This window comes from Crotalus tigris, unplaced genomic scaffold (assembly GCF_016545835.1).
Source record: "Crotalus tigris isolate CLP2741 ecotype Arizona unplaced genomic scaffold, ASM1654583v1 scf7180000017831.1706817, whole genome shotgun sequence".
NCBI lineage: Eukaryota > Metazoa > Chordata > Lepidosauria > Squamata > Viperidae > Crotalus > Crotalus tigris.
In genome coordinates this window covers 61870-79950 of record NW_024096660.1, presented here as the reverse complement: position 1 = coordinate 79950, position 18081 = coordinate 61870, and the positions used below count along the sequence as shown (strand labels likewise).

Below are 18081 nucleotides of genomic sequence, written 5' to 3'. Positions count from 1 at the left end.
TATTATCTGATTAATCAAATCCAACCAGACATGAGCTTGCAAATGAGAAATGAAAACAAGAAAAGGTCTGAAATGGGAAAAGAGTAGCCGGTAGAACAAGGCAAGGGACGTGCCACCGACCCCTCTTAAGAGTAAAAAGCACTGCTGGTCTCTCGCACTCGGCAGTCGAGAAACCCAAAGGGGAGCAAGTACCCCTTGATCTTTTCAGATTTCGATGCCATACGCACGAGCCATATTCTGGGACAGAATTTTCCACGTCCAATTCAGTCTCCTGTCGTGCTCAGGGAGTGGCGGAGGAAAGCATTAAACCGCCCAAACAGGATTGTTGGGGCGTGCGGGCGAGCGCCTCTGCGCGAAGACAGGAAACCCCAATCCTGGCAACCCTATCGCGAGCCACTTGAATGTGACCTCCCTTGAAAACCACAGCCGCCTTTTTTTCTCTCCTCTCCTCTCCAACATGCCCGGCCAACCAATTCCTCCTTTCTCCGAACGCCAAGCAAACTCACATGCACGCAGACACACTACCGAAAGCGGAGAGATGTTCGCCGTTACCTTGGCAGACAATGGCCGGGGCCCGTTCCTCCTGCTACGTCGCCGGGTCCCTGTGACCGGAGTTGGTGCTCTTGCTGTCGTCCTTGATGAAGCCGCCACCATCGCTCTTAGGAGATGATGGCCTTGCCAACAGAGCCAGGATGTGCCGGGTTCTCCCCCATTACACGTTGTTTCAGCAGCGCTTGCCCCTCGCTCCTCCCACCGTCCGGAGTGGATCCCCCGAGGTACAAGCGCGCGCAGTTTTTTCCTCTCTAGAAGCTGCGCCCCAGGCCCGCCAGCGCTCGCCGGGCTTTCACCAACGGCGAGAAAGGAGCATTTCGGTTGCGGGAAGCGAGGAAAAGAAGAAACGTCAGAGACCGCTTCCGTCTCTCTTTTTTTTCTTTCCCCTCCTCCTCCACGCTTCCGTGACTCACCCGCTGCGGTCACTTCTCTCGTTCTCACAGTTCAGCGCATCTCCCGGAGGGCTCCCTGGTTTCTTTTTCCTCGAAGCCACCCTCCGGCTCCTCCGCAAGCCGTCCGCCTCCGAGGGGCCGGGCCACGTGTTTACAGGCAACCGGTCGGGACCCGAAACCTTAACTTCGCACACGGCCCAGCTGCAAAGGGCCGGAGACACTTGTTGCTCGCCGTCCTTTGGGCGGCACGCTCGCCGGAGCCTTCCACTCGCCTTGCAGTCCGAATTTCGCCCTCAGCAGCTCGCGTTGTATCAGGCCGAAGGAGCACAAAATCCAGCAAACCAGTCCCCGTCGCTCAGCTTCGGCTACCAAAAAAACGACCGCCGGAGACAGGCTCCAAGCCACACCTCCTGGGCGGCCTCCCGACAGCTAAAAAAGGCCTCGCTGCGGTAGGAGACCGAGGGGGAAGAAAGGGGTAAGCGGGCCAGGGCTGTAGTTCCTCCCGTTCGTCCCCGCTGGAAGGATTGGCTTGTGGAGAAAGGCTTGCTTTTCTGACGAGACGCGAAGCACTTGCTTCCGCGGGGTAGTAAACTTCGCAGCGCCTTTCAGTGTGCTTGCGCATCCTCATCGGGTGCCGGGGGCGGGGAGGGGAGGAGTTGGAGTAATTAGAGCCGCTTGAGTGGGAACGTTTAACTACAGTCCCTCCACAAAATCGCCCGGCGAGAGGCATTAGCTACAGAAATCCCGCGGTGAAGCTAGCAGATGACATCGAGCGTCTCCGCTTCTCTGCTGACCGGTTTGTTTTTTTTTTCCTTCAGTGCCATGACAGCGAATTAATACCTCAATTTCTTTTCCCACCTACATCCGTTGTAATTACACACACAAGCAATTAGTGCGTCAAAACAGCATCTCCTCCTGGGCTTTTGCTGGAGTAGCTTCTCATTAGAATTAAGCATCTGCTGACATTCGTTTCTTCTTCCACCAAGTCCGAGTTCCAGAAGGCATCTGCTAAGTAACCTTGCAGCAACCAAATCAGGCAAGTTTCTAGATAGTAGATTGCACTCAGCTTGGCTCTTCGAATTATTCCACTAACCTCAATATGTACACTTACCCTGAACTACAAACTAGCGAATTATATGTTTTCCGGTGAGGCCAGCCTGTCAGGGCAATCTGGTCTACCAATATGGGACCTAGCATACTGCTTCCACTTTCGCCTTTCAGCCCCAGTCTAGGAGCCTTCACAGGCAGTCGCTTCTGCTACAGACTATTTGTGTGTTAAATTTTAACTTTACCAACAAAGAATTAAAGAGAGCCTATTATAATTCTTTCGAGCTATTTAAATTTAAAATTTAGCCAATTGCATGTTAATCTGGTGAGTTATGCAGACACAACCTCAATTAGTGGATGATGGCTGAGCATTATCCAGATCAAAGCACCTATTCAGCAGAGTGCAAAAATAAATAATTGTATTCTTGGTTCCAGTAGTTTCTGTGGCGTGTATCTAATAAGTTGTCATTTCTTTGGAGAAAGGATACAATATCTTAAAAATTACATTAAAAGTCTTGTTCAAATATTATTTTAGAAATCCACACATACATTTTATGGATACTAAGATAAATCCATCACCAGCAGTAATTATCAAGTTTTACTCTAAGGCAGGAGGCAGAGTTATGATTGTAGACCAAGAGAACTTCTAGGAGAGGACCTTCATTCTTCAGACCCAGACTTGGTGCAACAAGGATTGATTCTGAAGTTGGCAGTTTTAAGACAGGCTGAGATTTAATTGATTATGCCATTATGTTTGCATATATTTAAATTAACTAACTGTGGAAACAAGTATGACATGGTGCTCTACTTCCAAAATTGAAATGGGTGTTGCTTTGACTCTTTTTTGACAAAATATAAGAACATAGATTTATCAAGGGGCAATCCCTAGCTGACTGTGGCTGTTCCTGATTTGTCCATGGTTGGGCAACTGCCTGAGAATTTGAGGGTTGTTGACTGTTACGGTGGCAAAGCCCATTTGTAATGCTGCTAAGAATTCTGCACAGATGTTGCTACCAGCCGTTTTGCTCAACCTGAGAGCATTCTTTAGGAACAATAGGGAATGGATGTGTATGTAAGGACCTGCCTCAATCAGTCCTCCCAAGAAAACAAAACTCTTGAAATGGACATCATTTCAAAAGGAACTTTTATTGGGAGATGTTGACAGCAGGAATAGAAGGTAGCATCTGAGGGTTTCCTGCACGAATCAAATCAAAAGAGTCAATGGTAACCCCACCCCAACTGTCCATCCAGATGGTTCAAATAGGCCAATCCGCAGGTGTGAAAACGCTGTGGGAATGGAGTGATAAAGCACCGTTTCCAAGGCTATTAGGTCTCTGTGCCACTTCCTCCGTGCCCGTAGATAAGGCAGATGGCTGGAGGCACATTCCATTCTCACCCCGATAGAGAAACCTCAAAGAGGATAGAGCAAGGAACAAAGCAAAGGAAATACACATAAGCAACTCCAAGCTTCCCCCCCCCCAGGAGAATGGCAGAACTCGAAAAGAACAAGAAACCCCATGCCCATAAAGAGACAAGATTCTGACATGCTGCCCTCCCTTAAAAAAATGGGAGGTTCATCTTCAGAGTCGCTATCAGGAAAGTTGGGTGGTTTTCTAGTCGGGGTCAGAGTTACTTCCCCCAGGATCTCAGGGGAACGGATCTTGACGACCTCAGCGCTTTTCATGGCGATCTCCCTGGGTCATTGCGGAGTCTTCCCAGGCTTCCCTCCACTTGAACAATTGGGTTTGCATACCGGAATCTTTGAAAGGCATTCTGCAGCCTGGTGTCTCTCCATACTGCACTTGAAGCAAGTGCTGCAGTGCTGCGGTGAGTTTTTTTGTCGCTTCTCATTTTCCCTCGGCGAGGGACCGTCTCCAGATTTGCCCAGGAGTCGCTGACTTCGAGCTTGTTTGATTTCAGCTTCCTAAGCCAGGATACACCAGTCATGGAGGCGGTCCAGATCTCTCCTGGCGATGCACGAGTGGTACAGGTCATGGTTCAGGCCGTCTTTGAAATGACCCACTAGGACTTCCTCTGGTCAATTGAGATGGCATGCCAGGTCTCTGAATTTCTCCGTATACTCTTCCACCAGGCGATGACCTTGCCCCACTGTTTTAATGCATTCTCTAGCCTTCCAGTCAGCTAAGGGGTCCTCGAACCTCGTCCTCAGGGCAGCCATGAATTGGTTGAAGTTCCGAAGCCTGGGAGCATCAGCATTATGCAGGGTCACCATCCAGTGACCTGCTGCTTCCTCCAAGGCCATGGTCACTACTCTCACCCATCCATTGTTGCTGGGAATGTCCCGACCATATTCCTCCATGTAGCTCAGGACATAGGCTAGGAAGAATCCCAGCTGCTGAGGCATCCCATTGTATTTCACTCCCAAGAGTGGGACCTTTCAATTGGGTCAGTGGGTTCTCCATCTAGCTCAGCACCCGTCCCCCCCAGCTGGGGTGGCCTGTGCTGGGGTGGCTGCTGAAGCCATGTTCTCCGTAGCCTCTAATGCACTGTTAGAGGGTCCAGGGTTCATCAATTCACTCTCCTAGCATTCCTCTTCTGCCAACCCCAGCCCCACTGAGCCCCAGCAGGGGTCTTCTTCTTCTTCCTCTTTAAGAGACTTGAAAGCTTCCACTATCAGGTTGATGGCTAGTTTGAGGAAGCAGTCGGATTGGGCTGGTCTCTCACCCTTGCTGAGGTTGAGCGACCTCTCCATCTCCCACTTTCATCCTAGTTGGTGGCTGCCACGCTTAAGGGTCACCTTCTGGCTTTTGCCTCCCATTCTTTCTTCTTTCCAACACCAATCGATCATCTCAGCTTCTCCCGACTTTCTCGTCACGGCTTCATCGGATGAGCTGAAGGAACATGAGCTGCTTCCGCTCAGGCCAGCCTTGGAAGCTTCCCTGCAAAGGTTGCCTTCTCCTCTCTCACCACCATGGTTCGACATCTTTTGCACGGTCCCCACGGTAGGGGTTTTCCCTCTGGGTTGACCACTTTGCAGATCCTGCCTAATGTAAGGACCTGCCTTAATCAGTCCTCACAAGAAAGCAGAGCTCTTGAAATGGACATCATTTCAAAAGGAACTTTTATTGGGAAATGTTGATTGCAGGAATAGAAGGCAGGATCTGAGGGTTTCCCGCGTGGATCAATAGGTCAAAAGAGTCCACGATAATCCCACCTCAAGTGTCCATCCGGACAGTTCAAACAGGTCAATCCACAGGCATGAAAACCCTGTGGGAACAGAGTGATAAGGCGCCGCTTCCAAGGCTTTCTGAAAAGAACAAGAACCCCCATGCCCATAGACAGACAGGGTTCTGACAATGTAATTCTATAAGGTCCAGAAATGTGACTGGCAGCACGTTTTGGAAGTGTCTTCATTATATATAATGGGGAAAATATAAGTAATCTTCTGGCAGGGCAAATTAGATATCTCTTGCAAAATAGTTTTTTGGGGAGTGTGTGCATGTGCACATGTGCTTGCTGGTGTGGGGGTTGACAGGAGAGAAAGAAAGTGAAAATATGAAATGAGAGCTTATTACAAAGAAAGGCTAAGGTTGAGATGACAGATCAATTATTTATAGAGGTTGCAATTTTCTTTTTTAAGGGATTTATACATAGTATAATTCTCAACTTTGAAAGAATTAAAAGAACATTTTAAAGGGCCACAGAAAGGGAGTGTCTGTTATCAGTGATGTAATTAATCTCATTCAATATATAATCTCATTCATTTATAGTCACAGCCTGCTCATTCAGTAGCACTATATTTAAAAATACCACTTTCAGGTGATTATAAGAATGTGGTTGCATATCTTTAGGCAAGTACAATCCAAGTTTAATTTTTCTGTCTTTTTGGAATGAAAGCTGTTCCTGTTATAATGTGGAAATGCACATGTGTCACCATTTTTTTTTTAATGGGCATCTATGTTTGTTATGAGGAGCAACTATTTACAACAGTTGATACAAAGAAATTGAGAAAGAGCGATGTTGCATCAAATGTGTTGTTGTTTCCCAGAAGTAAGTTGGAACCTCAATGCTGTTTTACACATCATAGAATACATGGAATTATGACTGATCTGGGAACTAGATTTGGAGGAAATACCCTAGTTCTAAATGGGATTGGACTCCTTCTTAAGAATCAGGTTTGCAGCTTGGGGAATATCTAATATTGGCCTTGAACCGCCACATTGATGATAAACCAGATGTGTCCTTGGAAGAGAGAGGTGGTGGGGGGGGGGGAGAGAAAGAGAACAAGTTTCAGTCTTTCATATGTAGTGACTTTATGGTTGGGTTATTGTAATCCAGCTATGTGTGCTTTTTATGGGGCAGCTCTTAAAATGGTCCACAATTTGCTGCTGGGCTAGAATGGTGCATCTGAAAGGATCCACATAAATTGTATTTGAAACAATATCACTGCTTGCCGTTTGTCTTCCTAGCCCTGTTGAAGGTGCTCTGCTCGTGCCAGTGCAAAAACTAGGGCTGATAGTTCTGGATTGCAAAATGCAGTTGACTACAGATAACACTGGAATTTTCTGTATCTCTTTGCTGCCATCTAGTGATAATCCCAATTTCTGTAGCCCAGATCTAATGGCTCTGTAAATTTTAGGCATACACTGCTTTCAGGATTGCCTACTGTACTTCTTTATAGTTCATCTCACAGTCTTGAGTCATTATGGTGCAAGTCGCAGTAGATGTAATTGATGTTAAGTTCTGTTTTTCTTCCTCCTGTGGCAGTGCCCATGTTATGGATCAATTGACTTTGGAACTGAAATAAGCCCCTTCCTTAATATATAGCTTAAGAAAGGATGAAAATAGAGTTACTCACTTGGGTCTTTTCACATTTTAAAATGCTAACGTTAAGGGCTTCCTATTTCCATTTTTATTATTTAATATTTCTTACTTTTAACTCCAAGTTATTATTTTTGTTCTAATTTTGTAAACTGTCCAGAGTTATTAAGGAATGGGCAGCATGCACCTATTTAAAATAAATAATATAAATATAAATTTGGTGACAAAAGCAGAGCAAAAACCTGGGGTAGATAATAAAATCCAGCCCAAACTGCATACTTCTCTGCTGGTTTCTGACATGTCACTGAGAATATGCTTTCCAACAAATAAATCTTCATTAACAATAGAGGAAGAAAGATTTTCCAGGAAGATCTTGGTGCTGAAAAGGTCTTGAAGGTCTCTGAACATTAACTTTGCTTGTGGGACTTTGCTTCAATGATAAAAGCAACCCTTAAAAAAAAAAACACTCTCTAAATTACTCTGCTCCTCAGTAATTTTGCTCTTTTCATCCCTGTCCAATCACCTCTCCCCCCTTTTTGCCTCATGTTTACCTGGTGTTGTTTTCATTTCTCTTTCCTTCCCAAGAAATCTGTCTTTAAGCCTCACCTCATTTCCCTCCTCAACCCCCACCCCCTGGATATTCTTTTCTGCCATTCCAAAGAAATAAGGAAGAGAATGTGGTGAGTATGCAAGTATGTGAAAATTGTTAATATAACTCTGTCAATATTTTAATTAGTAGTTTATCAAATAATGCACGCTGGGGAGTCCTGGATCTGTCCTTTATTGCAGAATGGCTTCTGCCAATGCATGCTTGCATACATATATGCCCGTATGCCAAATGTGCCACATGAAAACTATCACCAGATGGAAGGGGAATCCCCAGGTGGGGATTCAGCTAGAACTGGCAAGCCTAGCTGATAAGAAGGAAAATAAAGTGGGTATGGTACAGGATTTTAGTTTTGTATTTTTTTTATTTGTGTATTTTTCTTTTGTGTGGGAATGATCATAAATCCAGTCTTGTCTTTTTCCTCCATAAATAGTGAATGTTTGCTTTTCTTAAGGTTAGAGTTTGAATGACAAAACATGACTCCATAAAAAAGGTCAAAGCAAGAATTAGCAGCTGAAAAAAACAGACTAAGAAAGACTGTAAGTCCTTTTTATCTTAGCTCTTGGAAATTAACAAATGGCTATTTATGTTAAAGTTTTAGTCCATTTAATAAAGAACAGACACTTGCTGGGAATCTTAATAGTCATAACAACAGCAATGGCACTTAGACTTATACACTGCTTCAAAGTGCTTTACAGCAGGGCTCCCTGACCTCCAGGCTATGGCCCACTACTGAGCCATGGCCTATTTGCAACCGGGCTGAGCAAGTGGCTGGCAGGCATGCGCGTGCATGTGTAGCTCAACTTGCACAAGTTGATCTGCATGCCATGCACTGGCCCATTGTTTATGCAAGTTGAGCTGCCTGTGCGCACCAGGCTCCTGCTCGCGTGGCCCATTTCCCCTCTTCCCCACCCTTCCACTGGGCTGCCAAGCCGCAGTGTTTGGGAACCGCTGCTTTACAACACTCTCTGGGCAGTTTATAATGTCAGCATATTGCCCTCATCCATCTGAGTCCTCATTTTACCGACCTTGGAAGGATGGGAGGCTGAGTTAATCTTGAGCCCCAACCAGATTGAATTCCTGGCAGTGAGCTGCTTGAATGTTTTTGCTTTGGAAACTTAGTATTTTCAGTGGATAGGCCAGGGGTAGGCAACCTTGGCTCTTTTATGACTCGTGGACTTCAACTCCCAGAATTCTTGAGCCAGCCACGCTGAGGGGAAAGGGAGAGGTTTCCAAGCTGAGCCATAGTGGCTCAGGAATTCTGGGAGTTGAAGTCCACGAGTCATAAAAGAGCCAAGGTTGCCTACCCCTGGGATAGGCACTTCATTGGGTATTAAATTAAGACATGAACAAATCACAAATTGCATGCATGCAAGTTCTAAGTTAAGTTAAAGGGGAAGAAGAAAGTCAACATGTTTCTATACTATAATCTTGAGCACTTGTCTGAGGAATGGTCTAAAGTCCTGAATTTTGTTTGGGAAGGATAAATATGAAAAGAAATTGTTTAAGATCAAGAAACAGAAGAAATCAAGCTTGATGTTAGAATAAACTGTGGAAACTCCCAAGAACAAAAGAGCAGCCAAACGTAAGAAAAACAAAAATCTGAGATACTTAATAATGAATTTGTTAAGAGCTCTTAGAAAAAAACAAGAAGCAATATTACAACAACATCTGTAAAGGCACTGAAGATAGAAACAGATAAGGAAAACCAAGAGAAAAGTCCTTTGAATTCAGAAGGAAGTTACAACCTCTGACTGATATGCAAAAAGACACCAGTGGAAGATACTAACTGATAGTAAAAGAACATCAATCAAAAGTGGCAGGAGTATACTGAAAATATGTACAGTAGAGTTGTCAATATTCAAGATACTTTAGAAGATATTCCCTATTTGCAATAAGGAATTCTGGAATTGATGGAATATCTATAGAAATACTGGTGAGAAATAGAAGAAAAAAAAATCAGTAAAAGAATTAATCAAGCTATGCTAGCAAATCTGAAAAAAAAATGATATAGTGGTCAAAGATCAAAAGAGGTCAATCTATATATTGATACCAAAGAAAGAAGAATTAACAGAATGTGTGAACTGTTATACAATATCCTTAATCTCACATGCTATCAAAATAATATTTAGGATTATCCAGCACAGATTAGATGCCTTCATGGAGAGAGAAATACCAGATGTTGAAACTGGCATTAGAAAAGGCTGAAGAACATGAGACATTATCGTTCATGCAAGCTAGGTCATTGAAATACTCAAATAATACCATACAGAAGTCAATATGTGCTTCTTTCATTACAGAAGGGATTCAGTAGTGTCTTTCACCTCAAGCTGTGGAATGTGACTAGAAGAATGGAAATCTTTGTCCTTATGTGAAAGGTATAGAGCAGTGGTTCTCAACCTTTTTAATGTCGCGACCCCCAACCGGTTGTAAATCGAGGACTACTCAACCGGTCGTAAGTCGAGGACTACTCAACTGGTGCAGCACCGTTTGCAGAATGGGACTTTTGGCGGGCTCAGCAGGACAGAGACAGCCTGGACAATTCCTATTGGCTTTTGAAAGCCAATAGAATTAGACTCTATTCAAGAGAGTCTATTCTATTGGCTTTCAAAAGCCAATAGAATAAAAGGGAGTAGCACAGCTAAGGAAAAGGGGGAAAAAATGGCGGACTGCGTTGTTTGGCGACCCCTGTGAAATGGTCATTTGACCCCAAATGGGGTCCCGACCCGCAGGTTGAGAACCACTGGTATAGAGGCAGTCCTTGACGTACGACCATAATCGAGTCCAACATTTCTGTTGTTAAGTGAAACATTTGTTAAATGAGTTTGCCCCATTTTACAACCTTTCTTGCCACTGTTGTTAAGTGAATCACTCCAGTTGATAAGTTAGTAACCTGGTTGTTAAGTGAATCTGGCTTTCCCATTGACTTTGCTTATCAGAAGATTGCAAAAGAGGATCACATGACCTTGGGATACTGCAAATGTCATAAATATGAACCAGATGCAGAAGCTTTTATGTAATTGGATACTTGGTTTCCTTATTGATAGGCCCCAGGTTGTGCCAGTTGAAAAGAAAGTTTCCAACTCCATCTCCTTGAGTATGGGTTCCCCACAGGGCTGTGTCCTGAGTCCGTACTGTTCACCTTGATGACCCACGACTGCTGTGCCAAATCTGCTACGAATCATATTGGGAAGTATGCAGACAACATGGCAATGGGGGGTCTTATCTGGGATGACAATGAAGATGCTCATAGGGAAGAGGTGAAAGCTCTGGTGGACTGGTGCAATAAAAGTAACCTGGTTCTAAATGTTGGTAAAACAAAGGAGATAATTGTAGATTTTAGAAAGAGACGGCATAATCATACTCCACTCAGTAATCAAGGAGACAGCTATAGAGGTGGTCAACAGTATTAAGTATCTGGGGGTGCAGATAACTAACAATCAGAATTGGTCTCTCCACACATCACCCTTAGTGAAGCATGCAAACCAGCATCTGCATTTCCTGCGTCGGATGAGGAGACCACATCTCTCTCTTTCTGTCCTGGCCACTTTCTACTGAGAGCATTTTAACAAATTGCATCACTGTTTGGTTTGAGGCAGCAGAGTCTCAGATAGAAAGTCCATACAGAGAATGGTAAGGACAGTCAAGAAGATCATAGGAAGTTCACTCCCTGGTATTCAGGATGCTGCTTATAAGCGTTATGTGCTTAGAGCTCAAAGCATTATTAGAGACCCCACATACCCACTTTACGGTCTGTTTCTGTTGCTCCCCTCTGGGAGGAGGTTTCAAAGTATTTCTAGCAGGACTACCTGATTATGTAATAGCTTTGTTTCCTATGCCATCCATCTGGTAAACTCGCAAGATTCGTTTTCCTCACCTTGCACATGTATACATAACCGGAATTAGACTGTTGTTTCTCTGTGTCACATAATGTATGTGGGTATATGCATAATTCTGTATTTATTTATTTTTGACATATTTATGTAGTGTGTATCGGAGGTGGTGATCCTTTGAGAACTGAATGCAACAAAATTTCATTTTAATGTACACCGATTAGTGTGCATTCAAAGTAACAATAAAGTTATTATTCTATTCTAGCTGAATTTTTATCACATGATCATGTGTGGTTGTTAACAAGTGGATTGCACATAATCAGTCAATCAACTTGCTTTGAAATCTGCCTTCCCTTCACATATTGTAACATATTCTTGCTCATTGTTTTAGTCATTGTGCTTTATTCCTTATTGAATTCCATGTTAGGTGGCTGAAATATGATTTATTTAATTAACTGTAACAGCAGTTTTAAACATAGTATATTAAAGTAACCATAACTGAACCTTTGATCATGGCTTAGAGACACAATAATTGAGTTAACATGGCATACTAAGAAAACAAAAATCCATATTTTGATTTATTGCAATATGTGAACTATTCCACTGACTTTTTAAATGCAATATAGGAAAATTATCCAGGTCACTTGGATATCTCTTTGAATTAATTCAAGTTGCCTCAAATCATGAGATGGGCAGCATATAAATCTAATAAATAAATATTAAGACAGCAGCTAGTTTCATCTATATGTCCAATGTACCATCTTCTTCCATATCATTATCACTTTTAAATTCATTTTCAAATCAATCTAAGTCATGTCCATTAAAACTTGTTCCTGTTCCAACTTCTTTTAAACACAGTTTATCTATAGAGGTAGACACTTTTAAAATTAACTGCTGAGTCCATTCTTCAAAAATATCTTTCAATATGTCCAATGTTAATGTTAAATGTTAAAACATTTTGCTGCATTCTGCATTAATAAGTCAAATGTAAACATTCTCCTTTAACTGCAGTTTTTAGTTTTAGCTGGTTCCCTCTACTCCTCAGCCTTCAAAGTCTCATCTTGTCATTTTTAAGGAGAATTCTAAACAAAAAATTTTTCCATGAGAAGGATTCTTATAATTAATTCAAAAATCATATATATATATATATATATATATATATATATATATATATATATATATATATATATATATACACACACACACACACATACACACACACACACACACACATACATACACACATACACACACACACACACACACATATATATAATATACGTATTTAATTTTTTAATTTTTTTCACTAACATTTAGAGGAAACTCACCTGGTGCTGTAAAACTTGTCAGCCCAAAGGTTCCTAACAGCTGAAATGCAATTAACAAGCAGTTTTCAAAAGTGATTAGAAAAGGAAGTATATGAGCCCAGGGTCTTTTCGAAGGCAACAACTTCTGTTTGAGCAAAAAGATGGCTATTCCCTTGTATTCCAGAGCTTTAAACCTCCCCAGAAACTGCTGTTTTGCATTCTCCTCATGAGAGCAACTGTTTGGAGCGCTTGTAGGCAATTGTTCCTTGTCCAAAGATGAATTTGTAATTCCTTGTCTGGAGAGGAATTATGAAGAGCCAGTCTACTTTCTCAGCTCTTCATTCCCTCACAGTTGTTGGCTTTGCTTTTAGCAGAGCTGTCTTCAGTTCTCTATTTTTCCTCCAGAAATCCTTCTATTCTTTCTTTTGATATTGCATTCTATAGTTTTGTATGTACTGATGGATAAATCATTTGCTTATTTGTCTATGGTTCAGATATTCCACTGAGTTCAGAAAAGATAATTTTATGTTTATTACATAACTGGTTTGTTCTTCATGTTTAATTCCCTATAGTTACCTTTAATCATAAGGTACATTTAGAAAAGTGCAGTAGAAACTGAATTCAATTCACATACAGGTTCAAGAAGTAGAAACTGAGGTATATTTAAAAAATGAACCCTACAAATATCTTTTCATTTTTAATTAAGATAGCCGCATTCATTAGACTGTGCTCTTCAACTTGAAGGTTAATGAATTCTGAAGTTGTAAATAGTTAATCTGTTTTGCAAAAGACCTGGTCAGACTTTTTAGGTCGATATCTCTGCCTGTAAAAATGAATTTTCCATTAAAGCTTAAGTAGATATAAAGCAAAGAAAATGTCAAGTTGTGTACATGAGTGATGTTTATTTTCCTTCATTCTTTCTCTGGGAAGTAAATATGGCTCATTATTTACAATATTGATATTTCTTCCCTTTACAGAATATTTATCTTTTCCCTCTTCCCTCAAAGCACATGATAATGATACCATATTAGCAAGAACATCTTATTTTTAAAATGTTCTTAAGCTTCATCAATAGAGAAAGGATGCTTGTCTCTGTGCTTTATCATGTGAATGAAAGGACACAAATTATAGACAATTAGCTTGTACATTTTTATTCAAGAACTCCTGACTACAATAAAGTGTTTCAGATATAGACTAGCCTCAGCATTTGAGGTTTCAAGCAAAAATTTTTTAAGCAGAAACTTGTGGTTTCCTGAGACATTCCTTCCTGGTTTTTAACAAAGAATTCATTCACTGTATTTGAAGACGCAATTGCTTTATATATGTCTCCCTCTTTCCTGGAACTGATCACCCTTTGCTATCTAAGGTTGCTAATCTTTGCTGAGGTCCTATATCCCCTTTAGCAGAAGTCTGCTAAAGAGTTTTTCCACCTTGGAAAGAAAAATCTTCAGGTAGTCCTTGACTTATGAACACAATTGGACCTGGAACTTCTGTTGCTAAATGAGGTGGCTGTTAACTGATTTACATCCTACTTTATGATCTTTGTTGCCATAGTCATCAAGCAAATCACATGGGTCATTAAGTGAATCATGCTGCCATTAAGCAGACTCGGCTTTCATCATTGACTCTTGGAAGACAAGCTGGAAAAGTCGCAAATGGTGATCACATGACTATGGGGATGCAGTAATTGTGAGGATGGTTGTAAGTATAAGGACCAGTCATAAATGCAGGGACTGGATTTTTTTCAGCTGTCATAACTTTGAATGGTCACTGAATAGTCATAAAGTCGAGGACTACCTCTGATGTGAATGGGAAAAGGAATTTGCAGATTTCCTCTTCTTATTTTTATCTGTCCCAAAAGACTGGAGTGCAGGGAGAGAATGTAATAGGTGAAAAGGGCTTTAGCCAGTATGAAAACAAAAAAGCTTTCAGTGTTGCAAGGTTCTGCATTTTTCTTCATTTATTATTAATTTATTAAATTATGACATTCTGAAGTAGTTTACCAATACAGTTACTACTAGAATAATATGAGTAATAACAATATATCAAAGACCAATATTGGGAGTAGTGGATTACTGTCTGCGGAAAGCCAACATGGTATGGACTGTTGTAATGCACTCTATGTCATGGTTCCAACAGACAGAGACAAATAAAGCAGAACTCCGAGGCTTGCAAGTTCCTCAAAGAACACGTTTATTGATACAAAGTATCAGCACATCAAAAGTGAAACCAAGTCTGAATAGACATGTAACACTCCCCAATACAAAGTTAAGAAATCCTATTCCTAAAGCTATGCAAGCTACTATGTTCCACAATGCATCTTCTTGGCAGGCTTTTCACAAAACGCCCAGCCTGCAGTCCCTGGAGCAACCGATGACCTTGGTTCCCACGGGAGAAAATCTGTTTAGTCTAGCGAAGCACCTGGTAAACCCCCTCCCTCTGTGCTATGTGTCAACCGAAAATGAGTAGGGAAAATGGCTGCAGCCACACTCATTTTCAAAGTTGACACTCTACTTGAGGCTGCCCTCAAAGCATAGCTGGAAGCTGCATTTGGTATGAATTGTAGCACAGGTAATTTTGGGTGCTCTCAGCCTGTGCGTGTTACATGCCTGCTTCATGACCTGCATTGATTTAAGGAAAGGCCCTCCTGCCCCATGGCTGCCACCTGTGCCATGAACATGAAATTGTGCACCAACTCTGCCTGGGAGTGTTAACTAGAGCTAATAATGGAAGATCTCCAGATATGGGAGCCCATAAAGTCTTCATCCTCTCTTTTTGTTAGAGTTGAGCCAAACTTGTTCTTCCCCATCCACATTTTCATTGTCTCCAGGCTCTGGGAAGAACTTTGGTGACATAACTTGGACAGTCTGGGCAGAGATGTACAGTATCATTGAGTATCATCAACTTACTGATGAACTGGCGGCGGGGGGGGGGTCCCAGTGGTTTTAGAGCAAAGCAGCTCTCTCAACTGCAGGAAGTCTTGCTGATTCACTTCAATACCTGGTTTTGCATTTTCTGTTCCAGGCTGAGGCTTGAAACTGAAAGCTACAACGGTCTGTTACTGTACGTAGATGCAGCAGCAGAAATTAAAGCTGAGACATAAAGGATACATAGAGATATGAAATAAATACATCTGTTGGATGTAGAGGTGGTTTGTGTCATTTAGTTCTGTATTTATTCCAACTTACGGAGGAGGAATTGTATGTCATTCAGAATTTGTTCTGACTGGAGTGACCTATGCAGTAAGTCCTGGAAATAAATAAATTTGTCTCAAAAAAAGTACCTTGCCTGACCACAACGAATACACCACTCTTCTCCCTCGAACTGAAACCATATAGCTACTTTGATTATATTATATTTAATATATTTAATTATATTTAATATAATATAATCAAAGTAGCTATATGTTAAACTAATTATATGTAGCATTAGTAACATACCATCCTGAAAGCATATTAAAGCCATTAACTCCCTATCTCGCCACAATGTATGGTGCTGTAATTTCCTCCCTAAATTAAATATAGAAAGAGAATAAGTGTAATCCTTAAGGATGTGTGGATCAAGAAACCAAATGTGTGTATTCTTATATTTTTATCTTGGAATATTGTTGCCCCAGGCAATACCCATCTCGCCCTGGGGAAAATTCTTAAGAGACAGAAGCCAGGTGAAAGTCATTGAGTAACAAGGGTGAAATAGTCGTTATTTTGGCAACATTTTAGAATGTGAAAAATCACTTTGGGACCAGAGAAGTTGAATGTGGAATTGAAGACACAATCTGTTCATTCAGGAAAAGGAGAACCAATGTCTGGACTGCTTTAGCCTTTGTAGATGCAAATCAAATTTATGTATCCAGTAAATACATGAAAAGATGATAGTGGATAAAATGAATCATTAACTTTTTTCTCTGTTTTTAATAAATATACAAGCAGATACAGGCTGCAGCAATGTTACCTTCCTGTCATCACTATTGGCATTGCTATTTTTGGTCTACTTCTTTCAATCCCACAGAAAGCCATCTGTCTTTTCCCTCAAACGGAAAGCATATAGCTACTTTGATTATATTATACTTGATACATTTAATTATATTATATTTAATATAATACAGTCAAAGTAGCTATATGCTTTCACTTGGAAGGAGGGGAAAGATGCCTTCTGTGGGATTGAAAGAAGTAAACTAAAAATAACAATGCCAATAGCGATGGCAGGAAGGTAACACTGCAGCAGTCTATTGTTTTCTCAAGCATTCCAGATAGACATACAGTAAACATTGCTACAGCAGGGGAATGTAATGAGCCTTTTAAAAACTATGTAACTTTCTAAAAACCGCATGTGTGAGTATGAATATGTGTGTGTGTGTATATGTAAACTTTACATCCTAGCCAAGCTAGTTCCAAGTGTTCTGAGCCTGGCAATAGGTTTCATTGCAAAGTGGATTATTATTCCTTGCTGTTTGTCTTCTTTTTGAAAGGCCTGAGAGATTTTTAAAAAAACTGACTTTAATAATGAGATTATGCAATTATTAACACTAATATAAATAGAAAGCTGCTTCCACTGGATGGGCGGCTGCATTCTTCAGACCCCAGCTTCTGCTCTGAGGTATGGTTTACCTGTGGCACTCACAGGTTATTCCCACTCACTGACAGGTTCTGTTCTTCTCTGTGAGGAAAGTACTACAGCAGTGTTTCCCAAACTTGACAATTTTAAGGTATGAGGACTTCAACTCCCAGAATTCCACAGCCAGCAACGCTGGCTGTGGAATTCTGGGAGTTGAAGTCCATATGCCTTAAAATTGTCAAGTTTGGGAAACACTGTACTACAGGAAAGCAGGACCAAGTGTTTCACAGCAATCACAAACTTTATTCCCAAAGGAATCTGTTTACCAGAAGCCACTATTTTTGTCTCAACAATTAACAGCCAGTGTATATTGTGGATTTAGAGGCTTGTGTGGACTGTTTGGTAACTATATATTTTTATGTAAAATGTGTAAAAGCCTATATTGCTCCAAGGCTAAGCTAACAGCAATATTCTTTGGGAAATTTCTCTTACCAAAAGGGCTCTAATTTTCCAAGATGGAGGCATTTTAAAATCACTGCTACTTGGGACATTCTCCTCTCTTTTTCTGATTTTCATGTCTGTTCTTCTTTTCTTTCAGTTAGTTTCAACATCATCATTTCAACATTACTTTCATCATCATCATCATCATCATCATCATCATCATCATCATCATTCCTACAGTTTGTGTATTGTACCTGGAGACAGGTGAGGCCCCTGCATTTCAGCAAGAGATATGGATACATTTTTTTAAAACTAAAAATGTGGATTTTGAATTTAGGTGTTACAGAGTTGCTGTTGTTAGCTGCCCAGTTTTACATTATGCAAGAGGGGCACCCATATAAATATTTAAAATAAATGTAAATGAATAAATGCTATTATCCCAATAGCTGATCTATTAGCCTGATGGTTTTGAAGAAATAAAGAAAATTGCCCAATAGCTTTTTGTAATAAAACCTACTGTTGGTTTCTTCTCTTTATTCATTAAACTTTAGATGGATGCAACATAA

At 41.2% G+C, this 18081-nt stretch overlaps 2 protein-coding genes across 4 annotated transcripts in view; one reads left to right on the top strand and one right to left on the bottom strand.

Moving 5' to 3' along the window:
• Positions 1–1099, bottom strand: part of B3GNT2 (UDP-GlcNAc:betaGal beta-1,3-N-acetylglucosaminyltransferase 2) — a 17834-nt gene extending 16735 nt beyond the window's left edge. Inside the window, exon 1 of one of the 2 annotated variants that reach the window (XM_039342984.1) lies at positions 966–1099. The gene's annotated coding sequence lies outside the window, so the exon portion shown is untranslated. Of the gene's footprint in view, positions 1–552; positions 693–965 lie in introns of those variants that run through there. The other variant, XM_039342983.1, reaches the window with a different exon arrangement.
• Positions 607–18081, top strand: LOC120307830. Of its 2 annotated transcripts, none has more exons than XM_039342987.1 (2): positions 607–1393; positions 17673–18081. In XM_039342987.1, exons 1-2 carry the CDS (start codon positions 639–641, stop codon positions 17674–17676), a joined length of 759 nt encoding a protein of 252 aa, XP_039198921.1. In that variant the 5' UTR covers positions 607–638; the 3' UTR covers positions 17677–18081. The 2 variants fall into 2 exon arrangements, with proteins under 2 accessions (XP_039198921.1, XP_039198919.1); XM_039342985.1 differs by lacking the exon at positions 17673–18081 and adding an exon at positions 1763–1903.

Excerpts from the sequence above, each read along its gene's own strand:
- LOC120307830 (XM_039342985.1), top strand. The coding sequence starts at position 639 with ATGAAGCCGCCACCATCGCTCTTAGGAGATGATGGCCTTGCCAACAGA.